The sequence below is a fragment of the Papilio machaon genome, chromosome 13 (genome assembly GCF_912999745.1).
Source record: "Papilio machaon chromosome 13, ilPapMach1.1, whole genome shotgun sequence".
Taxonomy (NCBI): domain Eukaryota; kingdom Metazoa; phylum Arthropoda; class Insecta; order Lepidoptera; family Papilionidae; genus Papilio; species Papilio machaon.
Genome location: NC_059998.1, coordinates 7,842,772 through 7,862,172, shown reverse-complemented (window position 1 = coordinate 7,862,172; position 19,401 = coordinate 7,842,772). Strand labels below are relative to the sequence as shown.

General features: G+C 38.0%; 3 protein-coding genes across 5 annotated transcripts; 2 read left to right on the top strand and 1 right to left on the bottom strand.

Moving 5' to 3' along the window:
- The first annotated feature begins 2,220 nt into the window (after positions 1 to 2,220).
- Positions 2,221 to 4,043, top strand: LOC106709206 (protein yippee-like). The gene is made up of 4 exons (XM_014500925.2): positions 2,221 to 2,550; positions 2,787 to 2,830; positions 3,572 to 3,680; positions 3,839 to 4,043. The coding sequence occupies exons 1-4, from the start codon at positions 2,383 to 2,385 to the stop codon at positions 3,926 to 3,928; spliced, it is 411 nt and encodes a 136-aa protein (XP_014356411.1). The 5' UTR covers positions 2,221 to 2,382; the 3' UTR covers positions 3,929 to 4,043.
- A 5,466-nt stretch (positions 4,044 to 9,509) lies between these two features.
- On the bottom strand, positions 9,510 to 13,299 carry LOC106709172 (zinc finger protein 674). Of its 3 annotated transcripts, none has more exons than XM_045680596.1 (8): positions 13,226 to 13,299; positions 12,211 to 12,837; positions 11,990 to 12,103; positions 11,645 to 11,785; positions 10,739 to 10,874; positions 10,407 to 10,636; positions 9,836 to 9,905; positions 9,510 to 9,669 (listed from the first exon to the last, which is right to left on the bottom strand). In XM_045680596.1, the coding sequence occupies exons 2-8, from the start codon at positions 12,807 to 12,809 to the stop codon at positions 9,559 to 9,561; spliced, it is 1,401 nt and encodes a 466-aa protein (XP_045536552.1). In that variant the 5' UTR covers positions 12,810 to 12,837; positions 13,226 to 13,299; the 3' UTR covers positions 9,510 to 9,558. The 3 variants fall into 3 exon arrangements, with proteins under 3 accessions (XP_045536552.1, XP_045536551.1, XP_045536553.1); XM_045680595.1 differs by lacking the exon at positions 13,226 to 13,299 and adding an exon at positions 12,930 to 13,109; XM_045680597.1 differs by lacking the exon at positions 13,226 to 13,299 and adding an exon at positions 12,987 to 13,109.
- A 486-nt stretch (positions 13,300 to 13,785) lies between these two features.
- Positions 13,786 to 18,237, top strand: LOC106709190 (protein gamma response 1). Its single transcript, XM_045680649.1, has 12 exons — positions 13,786 to 14,051; positions 14,449 to 14,533; positions 14,620 to 14,690; positions 14,762 to 15,074; positions 15,242 to 15,416; positions 16,115 to 16,194; positions 16,288 to 16,461; positions 16,891 to 17,055; positions 17,232 to 17,363; positions 17,439 to 17,537; positions 17,792 to 17,894; positions 18,053 to 18,237. Exons 1-12 carry the CDS (start codon positions 13,946 to 13,948, stop codon positions 18,230 to 18,232), a joined length of 1,683 nt encoding a protein of 560 aa, XP_045536605.1. The 5' UTR covers positions 13,786 to 13,945; the 3' UTR covers positions 18,233 to 18,237.
- Positions 18,238 to 19,401: the final 1,164 nt, after the last annotated feature.

Below are 19,401 nucleotides of genomic sequence, written 5' to 3'. Positions count from 1 at the left end.
GACCTAAGTCAGAATGAAAAATAATAATAATAATTGATCTTAAAAGAAGGTTATTTGGCCATGGGGGTCTGAGATCATGTTGGAATCGGGGTCATAAAATTGTTTGGGGATCCCTAGTTCAGATGAATGGATGTTTGTTTGAATGATCTCGATTAAGTACATAAACCGGAAGAACACATAAGCTATTTATTTTTTTTTTTTTAATTCGTCTGAATGTAGTCCCGGGCGACGGCTAGTTTTTTATATTCTTCACAAGTTCTGGCCGCTTTGAAGTCGATTAACGAAAATAACAAAGGTGTTTTTTGTTACAAACCTTGACGATGGTATAGTTAGGTAGTAAATAATTTTGTATATATGTACCTTTTATAGTTATATCACTGTAAAATAGTGCACGGAATGAATCGTCGCCAACTCACAAGCAAAGTGTGAAATCTATTTATAATACTTTTGTTGTTTCGATGTTGTATGAACAGCTGCCTTTTTCAATGTTGAGGAAGTATTCATTTAAATTATATTTTATTAAAATTATTTCCCGTTGGAAACACAACACCCTGTACAAATATCAACATTTAGAATCGCAACGATAAAAAGATATGTTATTAAAAAGAAGGCACATTTATTAAAATGAAAAAAGCTGGAAGACTTTAAAGAAATTAAAAATATAAGATAGCAATCTACCGATCGATAAAGTTTCAACCTTTTACCGAAATAATCAGACTTGTGTCGCTGCCGAAAGGAATATTAAAAAGTTTGCCGCTTCGTTATCCACTTAACATACTTTATTTAATGCGCATTCCAATAAGTACTGATATGACAAAGGCCGAGTACACACGAGAGGTTATGAAGCGTTGATAACGCGCGTTTTAACCATTCTAGTCTCGAAACATAATGCCATATTCAGAGACTTTAAGTGTCCCTTAAATATACACTAATAGTGTATCTCAGTGACCAATCAACTCGGAGTGCGCCAGTGTTATGTCTGCTGAGGTACTGTCTGCGTATAGACCCGTATAAGACCCGATGGATCTTATGCGTTTTCGAAGCGCGCTTCGCAACACCTAGTTTGTACCCGCGTTACTTACTCAGACTGGGGTGAACAGTCTGACCGCGCGAGCGTAGGGTAACTTGACCGCTCCTGACCCGTCACCGACCGCCGCCGCTGCCGCGTCATCACATCGACCGTGTAATCATTTCCGACCATTGATCGAGAGATAACATCAGACCACTGCTCGGTCGATATGCTTATAATTTAATAAGCGTCTTAAAATAACCAAGCAAAAAGTCCTTTCTTTTCACTTACTACAAATTGCTTTTGATTCTTACTTAATTTCTAGTTTATACATTTCATATCTTAGCATAAAATCTATTGTAAAAAATATAACTTTAAGATTGTGTTGTTGCAGAGGGTGGCGGGGCCGGGCGCGAGCGGGGAGCGCGGCGCGCGGGGGTGCAGCGCGCGCGGCAGCTGACCGCCGGCGGCGGCTCATGTGGGCGGCCGGCGCGTGCTGCGCGCGCCCGCCAGGTCTGACACAGCCCTAATTACTTGTGATAGCTCGACACTGTTGTAACTTCTCAGAGATGAAGACGCATCCGACGAAAAGTACTGTATCTCATCTCGCCTCTCGTCAGACATTGTTATAGCAAGACATATCTATTCAGAGATGTAATTCTTTTCGTCGGATAATATGCAATAGATAAATGATAGAATATGCACTAATACGTCGCATGAGTCCTGTTGGTGTAAAATGCCTCGTGTGCACTGCGCGCGCCGCTGCCCTTCGCCCAATAAAAGATGCAACAAAATACTTTGTTTCTCGCCATCTCGGCAATTTAATTGATATTGTGAAAGTCATTTCTGATCTGATCTGTATATTTTTTAGTAGATATAAACTAATTTAAAAAAAACATTATCAATTTTAGATTTATTACAAAAAAATGGCCTTGAATTATACCACAGCTGGTTTAATAAATAGGCCACCGTTATTTACAAATGAAGCCTTGATATTTTAAATTATTCTATTAGCATACAAACTACATTATAAAAAGGTTTTAAATTTCAACTATAATTATATAAACGATTTTTTTTGAGAAAATATTTAACTTAAATAAACTCCGTAGCCCAAACTTTATTATAATTTGTTAATTGTTGCAATGGCTAGCATACAATGGTAACATAACTTGCTTCGATGTCAAAGTCTTTTATATAGTAAAAAAGACTACACCAAATATCTTGAGAGCACTTCTATACCTACTGCTCTATATACCGTTGGTCCTTCGAGCCGGAGCGAGGGGGCGTGGCGTAGGGCGTAGGGGGCGGGCGCAGTGCACGCGGGCACCGAGCGCCCCCTGCTGACGGGGCTGTGTGTTAGCTAGCAGGCACTCATGCGTGACGGGGTGAGTAAACGTGGCGGGGTGGCAGGCGAGGGCGCCGGCACGGCCGCGCGCGCGCCGGTCAAGACCTTCCAGGCCTACCTGCCGCCGGCGCACCGCACCTACAGCTGCATACACTGCCGCGCGCACCTGGCCAGCCACGACGAGCTCATCTCGAAGGTAAAACCTCACATATACCATTATACACAGTTCTAAGCTTGAAAAGAAGGTCCCATCCAGGTTGTCTGCATAAAGCTTATTCCAAATTATTCATACGACATACATACAAACGTACTTCTGTCAATAGTCCAACACAAGGTAGAAATGTAGAATATATAAATGAAAATTATTCATAATGGTTAATATTAATATAACAAATTATTGTAGATCCTAATATCGTTTATGTTATTTTACAGTCGTTCCAGGGCAGCCAGGGGCGCGCGTATCTTTTCAATTCAGTGTGAGTTATTACTTTTGTTTTATTATGTCACTACTTAATAATTAAAATTTTTATACATTGAATAACTAAAATTTAAAATTAATGTTATTTGAAAATTAACTTTAAAAAGTATAATACTATCTTTATAAAAAGCTAATGTCGTTGATATTGCAATGTAATGAGACATTAACGGTTTGGAGATTTCTCGGGTGAGAGGCTCGGTGGGTGAAAGTCCTTGCGGGTCATGGCTACATCCGCTTTCCACTCACTCCACGAATCTTTCTGTAAAAATTTCCGACCTATCTTTAACTACAGCTTTTGAGCTTTAATAAAGTTTTTCAACTTAAAATAAATATATTAGCCAATTTTTACTTGTACATATAGTTATTTCTTTATAGATTTTATATATACCGTTGTGATCAGTCGTGTTATTTGCGATGTATATATAATTATTGCATTTTGAGAATAGACTATTCATGATACATCGCAGACAGCGAACGGCGACATTTGACGATTGTTGCACAAACTTCGTGTTTGTATTTCACACGTTTATAATAACGCATTGTTGTTAAAATTCATTCATTCAAGGTTTGACACTCGAATATTTCACAATATGTTCACAATTACATGTGTCGTGATTTACATCGACGATTTCTCATGAGAAATAATTAATAAATGCATTTAATTCAAATTCAAAAACGATACATATCCATTGTTCGATTAAGAAATATTGTTATATGTTGTTTGTTGTTGTTGTTGCAGTGTGAACGTGGGTTGTGGTCCGGCGGAGGAGCGCGTGTTGCTGACGGGACTGCACGCTGTCGCCGACATCTACTGCGAGTGCTGTAAGACCATGCTCGGATGGAAATATGTCAGTAAACACATATATTTATACACTTTCTATATGTAAGACGTTCTTCAAGACGAATTTTGGTTATGTTCTCGCCAGTACCTTTGGCCTATGACCTTTATGGGCTTCTTAAAATCGTATATCATGTTTACTGTACGATTTCCTTTTCCGTTTTCCAGGAGCACGCATTTGAGTCGAGTCAGAAATACAAGGAGGGCAAGTTCATAATAGAACTGGCGCACATGGTGAAGGAGAACGGCTGGGACTAGCCGCCGCGCCGCAGCGCGCAGCGCCCTCGCGCGCCCTCACGCGCCTACACGCGCCAACACGCGCCCACACGCGCCCTCGCGAACGATACATAGTATATTTTTGTCAAACTAATGATTCTTATTGGGAGTTCGGTCGCGGGGGCGTGTGGGGGGCGTGCGGGGACGAGCAGGGGGCGTGCGGGCGCCGGCCCCGCCCCCGCCCCCGCCCTAGGCCGCGACCTACGCATAAGTAACAGATCTCAGCCGCCGCATTGGGCTTAGCATTGTAATGAGTAACGTTTAGTTTTAACGGAGGATTGGCGTCGCCGCTCGCAGTCGGCGGATGTACGGATGTAAGTTGTATCAGTCGTATGACTCGTCAGCCGCAGCGAGAGAACGCCGGATACTTTCTCTTGTCCCCTTTACCTGTGATAAGTACTTTAGTGTAGAACTTTTTGGATCACTTGAACGATTTTTATTTTTCGAGAGTCGCTCGGGAACGTCGGACGTATGTTCCTAAACCTCTCTGCTGTACAATGTCGCTTTCCTTTATTATTTTATGTTTCGATAAAACTAGTCGCGCGGAGGTGAATTCTTTTTTTTTTATTATTTGCGTCAGAATTTGTGATCGCTAGGTTTAGTTACGATTACTTTACGATAATACGTTGGTATTTTAATTTTGTCAAATATCATTTACTCTCGTAGAATTGTTTAAATTTTATATTCCTTTTCTACTGTGAGCAGTCTGCCGACATTGCGGCGATATGATTTTATACAAAGGAAGGCAGGAGCGGCGTTTTATTATTCATTTATTGTTTCTATTTTAATGTAATAATTAATAATGACATTTAACCTATACTTTACCTTAACTTGCATGCAACTTCATTGTGTATAGTGATGGTTGTCTATGGATGGTACGATATGAGGAGCTTCAATATGTGACGTCATCAGAAATCGAGCGTTACTATTGGGAACATTCGATTGAGTGACTCAGAACATTTTGAATGATTTTAACAGACATAAAGCAGTCAAAAATGTTAAAAAATCATTCGAGTTACGCGAGACGTTAGAAACGTCATACACTTTTGTATTAACACGATGAATATAACGAGTTATGTACGCGTATATCAGCCGGCCACGCCGCGGAGAGAATATGCAATTAGTTTGTAATCTGTGCACTCGCATGTCAACGGAAACCGCCTGGATATCATTACTAAAAAGTCAGCCATTTTGTTATTGCATAAACAAATTTGACGGACTCGAGAAATGACAGTGATGCTCAATAAAAATGCAATATATCAGAGGTTATTGTTCTAATAATTATAATGAAATAATTATTATTACAGTAATTATATATTTAAATATAAACATTTGTCGGAGTGAGGTTAGTTATGTGAGGAGGACGGAGCGTTATAACTGCCACTAGTGATATAATATGTAATATACAATATATATTTAAATTAACCTTCAACATAAGTCACGCTCGTTTCATAGTGGAATAAAAAAATAACAATTATTTTTACAATATAAATGTGAATAATATAGTCTGCTAAATTTAGACGTTTCAAATTTGTGTAGAGTAAGACAATGTTGCCATGTAATTATTTTTTCACGTGTAAATTTGACCACGAAATGATTTCTGACCCGTTTTATATGAGAACTTGTTAAAAGCACTTAATTTTTGTGATCTCACATTTCGGACAAAGATTTAGATCGATTCTTTTTCTTATAAAATGGGTCACAAATAAATCTTATGACACCAATGTAATGGATTAAATGTACGAATGCTCTTCTGAATTTAAATGAATGGCCTAAATGTGAACTGGCAAAGATATCGTTCTGTCATTTTTATTTAACATACAAAAGAGGCATTACTAGATATTTAAAAAAAAAAAGCTCTAGAAATTAAAAAAAAAAACAGCTGAAAATTAACGTTCAAAGTACATATATCCGTCTTTTAAATTATAATCGAACCAATATCAACCGCTTTTTTCTGTTACCATAAAGAAAAGTGCGAGTTGGTTGCAGTTGGAAAAAACATTTGGTTTATCGATAAATTTATAGAAAATAATTTGCATAAAAACACAGATAATATTAATTAATTCCCTTGGGAAAAAAATCTTAATGATTATTTTCTAATAGCGTTCAATCCTCTTATATATAGTTCTACATAGATTTATAATTACGCCAATTATTTTTCTATTACTAAAAGTCATTAGACCCGAATTAGAATGTTTATCTCTCAGATAGATTTGTTAATAAAATAAACCAATAGATTCAGGCTAGATCAGTGAGTCCCGGAGTGGTTTAGAATACCCGGGAATCAATAGACCTGGTTCACAATTTAAAGTTGTGAAATTACAAGAAATCTGTAACATTTTACAAAAGGTCTAAGAAAAAAAAAATGTTGAGAACCACTGTTCTTGAGTTTTGCGATAATCAACTCTATTTAGTTCGCATTACGGCTGCAAATCACAAAATAATGAAACAATGTAAAAGTGAGAAAATTATTGAAGAAAGAAAAAATGCTAGATTTCTGTGAAGCATATTTAAAATATTTTTCTACTCGGTCATTTAGGGATTGGTATTAGATATTTTTGGACCACTGTTAGGGTAAAGCGAATCAGTATTGGAGATGAAATAAAATTAATTTTGGTGAATGTTAGAACATTGTGATTGTTGAGGTCGAGTTTAGAAGTTAACGCTTTTTTTTAGCTGTAAAACGTGCACTGAACGTAATAATACTCCTAAAAGATACTGAAAACTTATGAAAGTCACTTACGGTGCATTTCAATTGCTGTAAGACTTGTACGAAAATATTAACGTCTCTTTTCTTTCAGATATAGTGAAAGGGGTGGTAATATATGTATTTTTCTACAAGTTAATTGTGAACAAATCTTAATTCAACTTTTGAATTTGTTCAAAACATAATTTTACACTAACGAAACATGTATAAAAACATGTTTAACATATGTTTCGTCAGTGAAAACAGATGTTTATATGTTTTGTTCAGTGATGGATCGTATTTGTTATGTTCAGTGCATTTCATATAAAGTGTAAACTCGCATTGTAAGGTATCATTAGCGTTTACCTAAATAAAAACCGCTTGATATTTTTGTATTTTCCTAGCGTGTGACATGTCGCGAAACATGTTTCGTGTCTTCTAACGGTCGTGTATACATTATGCTATAGATGAGTATTTCGTAAAAACATTTGGTTGAAATAATAAGTGCGTAATAAAACATTATTTCTTATTAAAAAAATTATTTGTGATTTTATTTACTTCCCATTCTCCTTGTAAATTTCATCATGTACCCAATAGTTTATGATAAAATCTCTTAAAATTGGATGCTGGGATAGAATTATTGAAAAAAAAACAAAATTAATTCATTACTGTTTGTATTTCATATCAGTTTGAAGTTTTTAAAACTTTAAAACAATCAAGTTATTAATCAATATAAAAATAATAGCAAATGCAGTTTACATAAAATTATCACATACCTAAAAATATTTTTAACAAAATTGACAGAAATTTCATAGGATATATTAAAATAAGTCTATTTTAAATAATAAATATACTATAAAGTAGATGAGGCAAATACAGTCGTCGAACTTAGATAAGCGAGAAACCTTTAAAAGCGAGAGTCATTGACCTTCATAAGCGAGAAGCTCGTATTTGAGAGAAACTTCTATAAGCGAGAAGAATATTGTGGTCTATTGGACTCACTTATCCAGGTTCGAATGCAAACTGATCATGCAATGCCTTTATAAACTAACATAAAATACAACAATAACTTTACATACTAAGTGAAACAATAACAATTGCATTGTAATAATTTAATTAAAATATAACATAAAAATAATTAATTTAAGGGATATTTATTAATGTGTCTTACAACAATGACATAGATATATTGAGTGCGCAGAACACAATGCTAGTTGTAGGAAATGCGCAGCTCAATTTCAGTCGCAAACATTTCTGAACACACGTACCCGGGTCCGGCCACTGCTGGTCAATGGTGTGACGTCACGCGTCAGTCAGCGGGCGCGCGGCGAGCATGTGACGTCAGCCGGCCGTGTGAGTGACGTCACGCGTCAGTCAGCGGGCGCGCGGCGAGCATGTGACGTCAGCCGGCCGTGTGAGTGACGTCACGCGTCAGTCAGCGGGCGCGCGGCGAGCATGTGACGTCAGCCGGCCGTGTGAGAGTGACGTCACGCGTCAGTCAGCGGGCGCGCGGCGAGCATGTGACGTCAGCCGGCCGTGTGAGTGACGTCACGCGTCAGTCAGCGGGCGCGCGGCGAGCATGTGACGTCAGCCGGCCGTGTGAGTGACGTCACGCGTCAGTCAGCGGGCGCGCGGCGAGCATGTGACGTCAGCCGGCCGTGTGAGTGACGTCACGCGTCAGTCAGCGGGCGCGCGGCGAGCATGTGACGTCAGCCGGCCGTGTGAGAGTGACGTCACGCGTCAGTCAGCGGGCGCGCGGCGAGCATGTGACGTCAGCCGGCCGTGTGAGAGTGACGTCACGCGTCAGTCAGCGGGCGCGCGGCGAGCATGTGACGTCAGCCGGCCGTGTGAGAGTGACGTCACGCGTCAGTCAGCGGGCGCGCGGCGAGCATGTGACGTCAGCCGGCCGTGTGAGTGACGTCACGCGTCAGTCAGCGGGCGCGCGGCGAGCATGTGACGTCAGCCGGCCGTGTGAGAGTGACGTCACGCGTCAGTCAGCGGGCGCGCGGCGAGCATGTGACGTCAGCCGGCCGTGTGAGAGTGACGTCACGCGTCAGTCAGCGGGCGCGCGGCGAGCATGTGACGTCAGCCGGCCGTGTGAGAGTGACGTCACGCGTCAGTCAGCGGGCGCGCGGCGAGCATGTGACGTCAGCCGGCCGTGTGAGAGTGACGTCACGCGTCAGTCAGCGGGCGCGCGGCGAGCATGTGACGTCAGCCGGCCGTGTGAGAGTGACGTCACGCGTCAGTCAGCGGGCGCGCGGCGAGCATGTGACGTCAGCCGGCCGTGTGAGAGTGACGTCACGCGTCAGTCAGCGGGCGCGCGGCGAGCATGTGACGTCAGCCGGCCGTGTGAGTGACGTCACGCGTCAGTCAGCGGGCGCGCGGCGAGCATGTGACGTCAGCCGGCCGTGTGAGAGTGACGTCACGCGTCAGTCAGCGGGCGCGCGGCGAGCATGTGACGTCAGCCGGCCGTGTGAGAGTGACGTCACGCGTCAGTCAGCGGGCGCGCGGCGAGCATGTGACGTCAGCCGGCCGTGTGAGAGTGACGTCACGCGTCAGTCAGCGGGCGCGCGGCGAGCATGTGACGTCAGCCGGCCGTGTGAGAGTGACGTCACGCGTCAGTCAGCGGGCGCGCGGCGAGCATGTGACGTCAGCCGGCCGTGTGAGAGTGACGTCACGCGTCAGTCAGCGGGCGCGCGGCGAGCATGTGACGTCAGCCGGCCGTGTGAGAGTGACGTCACGCGTCAGTCAGCGGGCGCGCAGCGAGCATGTGACGTCAGCCGGCCGTGTGAGAGTGACGTCACGCGTCAGTCAGCGGGCGCGCGGCGAGCATGTGACGTCAGCCGGCCGTGTGAGAGTGACGTCACGCGTCAGTCAGCGGGCGCGCAGCGAGCATGTGACGTCAGCCGGCCGTGTGAGAGTGACGTCACGCGTCAGTCAGCGGGCGCGCGGCGAGCATCGCCTCCTCGCTCTTAAGTACAACTTTGGCATGTTTCAGCTGCGTCTCCGTCAGTTGAGGTAATGTTTTGAAGAACATCTGAAAGTTAATGCAAAATAAACCTTAATTACATATAATTAGTGCGTTATTCTTTTGCATATGATATAAAATTTTACAGGATCTAATACAGCAGATTTATAAATAAGCCCTGTATTTCAACACCATTTTATAAATAATGAATTAACATAATACATATAGAGCTTACTTTTCTTGTGATTAAATCCATTCCGTGAGCTCTCTTCATATGCTCCTTGAGGACGGACTTTCTGCGAAACCTGAAAAGTCGATGACAATGCAATATAGTAATACAATGGGGTAATATTAAAAATGGTTATCTCAATACAAATATTGCTGGAGTATAACAGTACGTTTTCACTGCTGAAACATACAAAAATATTGTTTCTCAGGTTTTGTAAATTGGGGGGAGAGGAGACGGTCTTTGTGATTTCACAATGTATGAACGTTTTGGTGTTAGATATGTATGGTCCCAACAAAATTGAGACAGACAGTCTTAGTTGTTTATCTCAGACCTGCAGGTAAGATCACTATTCAGTGAATATCCTTTTTGAATATCGTTGTTGGAGCAGAAAAAAAATGATAGTGTGAGGAGTAACTCTATGGGTAAAGGGAGTGGAGGTATGGGGAGTATTTCATGGGGAGAGGAACTGGGGGTTTAGAGATTGCCTCTTGGGGTAAAGGGAGTACTTCTTGGGGAGAGGAAGTGGGGTCTTAGGGATTGCCTCTTGGTGTAAAGGGAGTGTGGGCGAGGGGAGTACCTCTTGGGGCAGAGATGGCAGGCGCAGGGCGGGGGCAGACGGCGGTGCCTGCTGTCGGCGTGCAGCTGCAGCGCGAACTTCTGCGCGAACTGTTTCCCGCAGAGCTCGCAGACGAAGCGCTTGCTGGTGCCGTGCGTGTGGAGATGTGTCACGAGCGCGCCCTTCGCAGTGAATGCGCGGCCGCACTGCGCGCACTCGTACCGCACTCCGCTGTGCTTCTTCACGTGTCTCTGCGCACCACCACAACACTTTGTGTAACTGCTGACGCTTACTGATAACTGTTGAAATGGTCTCTGTCAATGTAAATGGGCGGGGAGAGGGGCGCGTCTTACCGAGAGGGCGGAGCGCGAGGTGTACTGGGCGGGGCAGGAGTCGCAGCGGAAGGGGCGCAGGCCGAAGTGCATGTACTCGTGCGACTGCAAATTGCTGCGCGTCACAAACTCCGCCGAGCACAGATCGCACGAATATCTGACGAGTGTCATTTATTAGTTTTTAAGTACATAAGTAAATAAAAAAATTTAAAAATCCCTCGTTAAAAAAGTTACAACAAGTTAAAAAATTATAAGTAACTAGCGACCCGCCCCGGCTTCGCACGGGTGCAATGCAAAATATACCTACTACAGAATAAATGCACAATTTATTTAAGGTGCTTAAATGGATAAGGATTAATGCTGTATTGTTTAAAATCACTTCGTAAAAGAATAAAAATGGTTATGCTGGGTTATCCCTAAGAGATAGACATATACCATCGCGGACTTTTTTGTTGAACTTTTTAAGGTGAACAATACTGTAGTACATTATTTTGGTCTATCTCGTAGGGTTCAGCCAGCGTTTGCAATATAAGCGCAAAAAAACGTGCTTATTTACGACATCACATTAGAAAACTTTAAATTTATCAGTGTTTCTCTACTATATTATGCATTTATTATACATACAAACCTTCCTTAAGAATCACTATCTATTAAAAAAAACCGGGTCAAAATCCGTTGCGTAGTTTTAAAGATCTAAGCATACATACGGACATACAGCGAAAGCGACTTTATTTTATACTATGTATATTGATACTCAACATGAAGACTTGATTACTTTGCTAAGATAGAACAAGAAACACAGTTCACACTAAATTTCTAACTTATTAGGCAATATTAAATATTAAAAAGTCCTTTAAAATATGTTTCATACACTTTTGAATGCTGCAACACATATTTTATTAGAATGTTAACAACTTAAGTACATACTTGTGTGGAGACAAGGGCGAGAGCCCTGACGGATGTGGTCGCTTGCCACCAGAGCGGCCGAGGCAGAGAGAGCGCGCCTGCAGCACTACGCCTGCGTCAGCCGCATTACAGCGCTTCTCATGCTTGTACAGATTCGTTGTACTGCAACACATTAACACTATGTCTTCACTCAGTTTACAAATGTCCATTAAGGATGTGTAAATACAAATAGCATGAGGCAAATGAAAATTTTATCACCTAATATTCCAAACCCAGACATCTGCAACAATCTGGCAAGTTGCAGATGAATTTTCAGTTTTTTCAACAATATAATAGCTATAGCTATTAGAATAATGATATCTATACCTCCTAAAGTCAGCTCCGCAGGCATAGCAGATGAGATAGCGAGGACCATGTTTCTCTTGATAGTGACGTGCAGCCGCAGGAATGGTCTCTGACAACCGATGACAGTATAGACATCTAAGAAATAACTTATTATTAACTGTCACTATACTGATGTAATTATAGTTTATGAATGATTCAACATCTCACACTAATTTAATCATTATTTTATAACATTTACTCACTCTAACATTATCCCATTTAAAATGTAATAATCCAAAGGTGGGGGAGGCGGTTTGATCATCTTCATTATGCCTGATAGAGTTTTAATTAACTTTTTTTTATTTACTAACTCGGGATACTGTTGTCTTAGTTCTTTCACAAAAGATTTCTGCAACCATGGTTTAATCATTGTATACCTTCTTTTCTTTTTAGGTTCAATATCACTAACTTCATCAACTACGTCTTCTTCATCATCTTCTGGTACATAATCAGTATCATCATCAAGGAAATTTAGTGAATTGTCATCGTCCTCTGGAAAATTGTGTGTATTGTCATCCTCCTCAGGAATATAGTCCATAACATCGTCACATTCAAAGTCTACTTCAGTCTTTATAATATTTTCATCTAAATATTCATAGTCCTGTGGTTCTTCTTTTATTAAAATGTCATCCAGTGACACCTCTTCACCGAAAGTTTGAGCAGCCCCTATCAAATTTTCTATACTAAATTTACAATCCTCATCATCCACTTCACTTTTTATAATAGACGCGGTATTTTCTACGTCTTCGTATTCATCTTCGTCGCCGACTATAACAACTATCATATCATCATCGTTCTCCATGTTTTAGATATCACCTGGGACTTACTTGCTGGAAAAATAAATTATAAAACTACATTATTTTAATGAATAATTATGCAAAAACCCCTAATGCAGCATTTAGCGTACTTTAACTTAACTTGCCTAGTAATTAAACACGTAGTAAATTAATAACTAATAACCAAGGATGACCTAGCTAACCTTTTAAAAAATGCTATAAAATTCGAGTGAAAATCCCGCGAAAATTTGTATAATTTTAAATTATACTTTGTCAACAATATTTTATCACAACAAAGCAAAGGTAAAAGCCATTCCATCTTTTGAGTTTACACATCTATCCGTAAATGTCAAACATGTTCCTGCAACATTTATGTCAAATAATGGAAATAAAAGTATTAAATATCCGTTATTACTTAATTTTATTCGAATAATTTGCTTACCTTAGTTTTAATTACCGAAATAAAGTTTACCAAAGGCCAAATAGAATAAAAATTACTAACGCCTGTCTTTATTTCTTTATTTCCTTTGCCAAAATTTACTTTTTGTCAAAACCATAGATAAGACACAGATGCAAAAATATTTAAACTTAAAACAACTTTCAATGCTGCTTAAATATATTAATTACTTATAATTTATAAATGAAATACTACAGTTTACACTCAATTACACCCGTCGCGCAGAGGGGGAGGTGAAGACTAGGGGTATCTGTTGGCGAGTTTCTGGCCCGTTCTAATCTTTCGTCCATAAAAAGTCAAAAATATAAATCTGATTAAATAGTAATCTAAATAGTATTTCTTCGTAAAATACAGTTTTGATAAAATGTGGCATTTATTTAAAGCAGGGAAGATAAGGACTGAAATATCGACAAACGAAGACTGTCATTTTGAAATTTATGAAAAATACAGAGTTGAGAAAAAAGAAACCTTTATGGTTTTTGATATGGCGCAGAGTGGCGAGTTTTTTGAGTGCTGGAGGCTTGTGCTGTCAGCTGTCAGCGTCATTGATAACTAATTGTCAAATTAATATTGTGAATTGTGATTAGGCAGGTTGTCAGATTGTTTGTTATGGTGTGGCGCCAAGAAAGAATATTTTACTGTGGTTTACTGCAAATAATGATTATATAATATTTACACCCATTTTTAATAATATAAGAAACAAAAATGACAAACGAAACTAAATTATTTGAGAATTTCTCAATATTGTGTACCAACCCTAAGGTTCAAGCCTTGGAAACTACATTGCTTCAATCATTTGCTAATTTCAAAGGTAAACAAGCTGTAATCAGTAGATATGTGTAAATCAACTCAAATTGTATGTACTATAGCTTTGAGCCGGCAAGTCTCGAGCTGCCTGGTGATGGTGACTCGAACTCGAAACGCAAATCATAACTACGCACGTACAAATAGAGTTGATCTGAGAACCTGTTTACTGATCTGCTTCACACATGTGAACTGTAAACTGCTCTGCCGGTCATCAATTTTAGTTGAGTTACCCATGACTCCAATACAATACAAATAACAAATTTATACAAAGAGATGAAGATCATCATATACCCTGCTGAAAAATTTACACCAAAACATGTCATGGTTGAAAAAATTATACAAAACGTTTTTTTAAACAAAACTAACAGTAAAATTTACATAGAAATGTTTTTATTTTGTAGACATCCTGTTGGAATATGAAGAAATAGTTTCAGAATTAGAAAGCTACAAAAGTCAAATTTTTATACAGAAAGAAAAATGTGAAAGGTTGATTTTAATTAATTTAGTAAAAATGTAGTAATATTTCATAGTATGTACTTACTATTATTTAAATTTGCATTTATTTATTACAGCAAATCTTGTACAAGTTCGGAATCTTTAAAACAAATTATTAATGAAAAGGATAAAATGATTCAATCAATTGGTGAGTAAACAAATAAAATCTGCCTAAGATTTATTTAAAATATGTTCATAAATGCATTGTCAATTTTACAGCAAATATTTTATTAGAAATAAATGAAACAAAAAACTTAGACATTATCACAGATGCATTAAAAATTATATCTGGTGAGATTTCACCATTGAGCCAAAAATCATCATCGGAAGCCCTATCTCCTGTCTTTGAACCATCAAGTATATATGATAAAATATCAAGTAATTTTGATAAAAAATTCACGTCCACACCTGAAGTTGATAGCATTCCTTCAGGCAGGAAAAGTCCTATCATAGAAACTAAAAAGTTTCGGATAACTCCAGATGTGGCTGTTGAGAATGTTGTACAAGAAAAAAAGAAATGTCCTGAAATATGGTAATATTTATTCAATTTACATTTCAATTATATATTTTTAATCTGTTTTAGATTAAGTAATATTTTTTTAAACTTATTGACTGATGATTTTAATTCTTTTTTTCTTCGTAATATATACCAGCATGCAATCAAATCAACTTTAAAACTTTTTCATTTGAGAAATACAGGCCAACCCCAGAGAAAAAGATGTTAAAGCTTGTCTTTCCTACGCCGGGGAAGAGCAAATCAAATGTTAAACTGAGACAGGCTCGCTTGAACTTTGTGAAGGAGAAAGCAACAACTGTTGTAGATCTCACATGTTCTCCCAAGGAATCTGACTATTCCTCTAACAGTATGTCACAGGTACATTATATATGTAATTATATAAATCAATCCAGGTAATGTTATGACAATATTTATAACTAACGCGTTGTGGAATACTCTGTCCTCGGCGGTATTTCCAAACAGTTACGACTTAGGGACCTTCAAGAAAAGAGCGTATACCTTCCTTAAAGGCCGGCAACGCATCTGCGATTCTTCTGGCGTAGCGGATGTCCATGGGCGTCGGATCAAATAATTCTCGATCCGTTGCTCGTTTGCCCCCTTCTCCTATAAAAAAAATTAAAAAAAAAAACCCTTCCCGTGTGAAATTCCATTTAATTTTGGTACATAGAAAACTTTATTTTATCTATATTGCGTAAACCTTTCAATTGCAAATGTCAAAATTCAAATGTTCAACTGTATCAATGAAAGCCTTCGCCATTGATCGAGAATACCGTTACCATGGCAACCATCCATCTTTGTTGCCATTGGCTTGCAAGTATTGTCACTTTCTAGTATAACATTTTTTTTTTCAATTTTACTCATGCCCTAAGTTTAATGGCGTGAAAATATATAGACTAAAGCGTGTCATAAATATATAGCTTTTTATTGCAAAAAGAATTATTTAAAAATATGCCGTGATTGCTACGATTGTGCGAGATAAAGTACTGTGTGTTTACACTTTATATTACTATAGATAATGTTGATAATTTAAAATTAATGGTATATTTATTTGACAGGGTATCAAAAAGGAAGTATTTGAAAATGATGATACAATTCTTCCATCGCCTACAAGCGGACCTATTAATTTCTCTTCAGTGTAAGTTGGCAAATAAAACATTAACTTTCCTCCATTAATAGAACTTTTGTATTAATTAGATAGAATAAATGGAGTCTCTAAATCACATTTCAGATATAAATCAATATGTAAAAGCAGTCCGAAAAAGGCAAAAAAATCACTATCATTAAATAAACTAATAACAAATAAGGAAATTATTTGGGACAATAAAGAAAATAAATCTATTAAAGTTGAAGATAGAACTGAAGATGATTTTGAAGAAAGTAATGTTTTAAAAGAATCAAATAAGTGAGTAAAAAAATATCTAAAATATCCATCATTTTGTCACTGTCGAAACATCATCATCATCAGCTCACTATACGTCCCCACTGAGGGGTTCGGAGCCTACCCCAAGTTAGGGGTGACTAGTTCATAGTCAACCACAGCCAAGTGCAGGTTGACTTCCCATATATCATTGAATTTCTTCTTAGATATGTGCAGCATCGGTTTGAACCCAGGACTAGCAGATTGCAAGCCAAGTGCTTAACCCATGAGCCACGGACGCTCTACTGTCAAAACTTTTATATTCAAATATATTGCCGTCCCTTTCATTCTCTGGGTGGAAAAAAACAAATGTTTTGTGGAAAGTGAAAAACGCCTTTAGGGTAATCTTACTAAAAAAATGTCCCTAACTAGTAATATTACAATTATTATAACTGATTTCAACCTTGTGTTCAGATCCAATACAACACCTAAAAAATTCAACACACCGTTATCAAAATTTAAATTGAAAACAGAATGCACCACATTTGTTGATGAAAACGATGAGAATTTGTCCAAAGAAGTTACCATAGATAAAGATATTGAAGAATCTATTAATATTCTAAGACATTATCCAGAAAGGTATGTGTTTTCTAAAGTGCATAGAATTTTATAGGTTTTAGAGCTAGTCAATGCTAAGGGACTAACTTCATCACTCAGACTTGACCACAGAAATCAATTCGTTTTTTATTTTAACTCGCGTGGTAATTTGTAACGTCTATTTATTGAAATTTATATTTTTTTTTAATATTTTCTAGGTTCACTAAAAGTCCATCAAAGCCACAAAGTCCAATGTTGAACTTGCAAAGTCAGGAAGCAAATGAAAGCATATCTCTATTGCAGAGAATTAATCAGTTTGATAAAAAACAAGATGGCGGACAACCGTGCAGGTGAAATAAATAATGTAATTTTCAATTACAAGATAATCTCAACAAAATTAAGGCATTATTTTCTTTATTTTTCAGCCCAACTAAAAGACCATCTTCACCGAGCGATATACAAGCCAGCTTGTCAGTTCTAAATAACAATTTCAACACAAAAGTATCTAATAAAGATAGCAAAAGGTAAATAGAAAAAAAACACTTGTAGCTTTTTACTTTTTAATTAAAAAAAAAACCTTGTAATACCCTCTGGATTACTTTTCACAGAGGATTATATGAATATAAATAATACCTTTCAAGTTTCAACTATAATCATTTATTCAACTTCTTTTAAATATCACAAACAATATAATTTTTACAACATTTTTTCACAATTTTAAATCATTCCACTGTTTTATTTCTTCTTCAATTCACGGCTTCATTCATTTTTGTTTCAGAACGAAACCAATTCCGGTTGAGCCAATATTTAAAGAGCCGACTGTGAGAAAAAAAGCTGAGAAACTTGCGTTACCCGGGTGGAGTTGTGATGAATGTAAACAGGTTAGTACACTTTGGTATGAAATTAAAAAATTTAATAATAAAAAAAAAAATAATTTCATGCATCACTAAAACATTAAAGTGCTAAATTACAGACCACACTCCCCTAATTACTTATTTAAGAAAACAGGTTTCTATTGTTTTTACTTCTTTTTTTGTAGTTCTACGATGAATTATACAAAGACAATCCGGAAATGCTGCGTCAGAAGATGTCAGAGTGCTCGCGACACCGCGGACGACGCGACCCCGCGCGGCCCCGCACTCCGCCCGGGTACTGGCAGCCGCGCTGGCATGTGCCCAACGATACAGACGAGTTCAACCGACTTAACAACGCTATATGAAACTCAACAACAAGATTCAACAAGGTTATATGAGACTCAACAGGGTTATATGAGATTCATCAAGATTATATGAGATTCATCAAGATTATATGAGATTCATCAAGATTATATGAGACTCAACAAGATTATATGAGATTCATCAAGATTACATGAGACTCAACAAGGTTATATGAGACTCAACAGGGTTATATGAGACTCAACAATGCTATATGAGACTCAACAAGGTTCTATGAGACTCAACAAGATTATATGAGATTCAACAAAATTATATGAGACTCAGTTACACTATCTTGGATTCAATAATACTATATGTGACTCACCAAAATAAATAAAAATCAACAACTCTATGTGAGTACATAAAAATAATGGTAATGTGTACATGATTTGTTGTGTATATATGATTTGTAAATTGAAAATTAAAATTTGTTTTATTATTTTTGTTTCTTTTAAATTTTTACCCTCTGCATGTCTATAAGGATATCGGGACGAGGACTGAAAACACTTGCCGCGAAATATATGGGATGCTTACATAAAACAATGCATTAGACATTAAATTTACTTACACAAAATGAAATTGGAATTATACATTATCTTATTACATATTTTGAAGTTTTGTTATTTCAACAAATGACTGAATCAAGTGAAAACCCAACATAATAATACAGTGACATACAGAACAAAGCATTAGTCTTACTCAAGCTATTTTTGCTGTGTGTGCATATATAAATAACTTTAAAATATCTAAAGCATAACTTAATATTTTTTAGTTTTATAACAAATTCAACAAGCTAAAAGCTTTATTTTCTATTCTCATTGAACACAATTTCCTTTTAAAGAGGACACAAGGTTATATAAAAGGTTACTCAGACGTAGTGACTTGCAATGTTAAATATAACTACAGGTTTCCATGTGCCAAAACATTTACATATATATATTTGTTCTCAACTCCTTGAAAAAAAGATAACAATATTTTAATGTTGGTATTTAGTTAAATATTCACAGTTAGGATGACTCATAAGTCATTAAACTCAAAAAATGTAGAATACATATTAACACTTGCTCTTAGAAAGTTAGGGCTTCATTTTCTGCAACTTGACAAGTAATGTATATTTGTGTTTGAACCTTTTTATTAAAAAAAAATAGACCAAAGTAAGCTTATTTACTTTGAA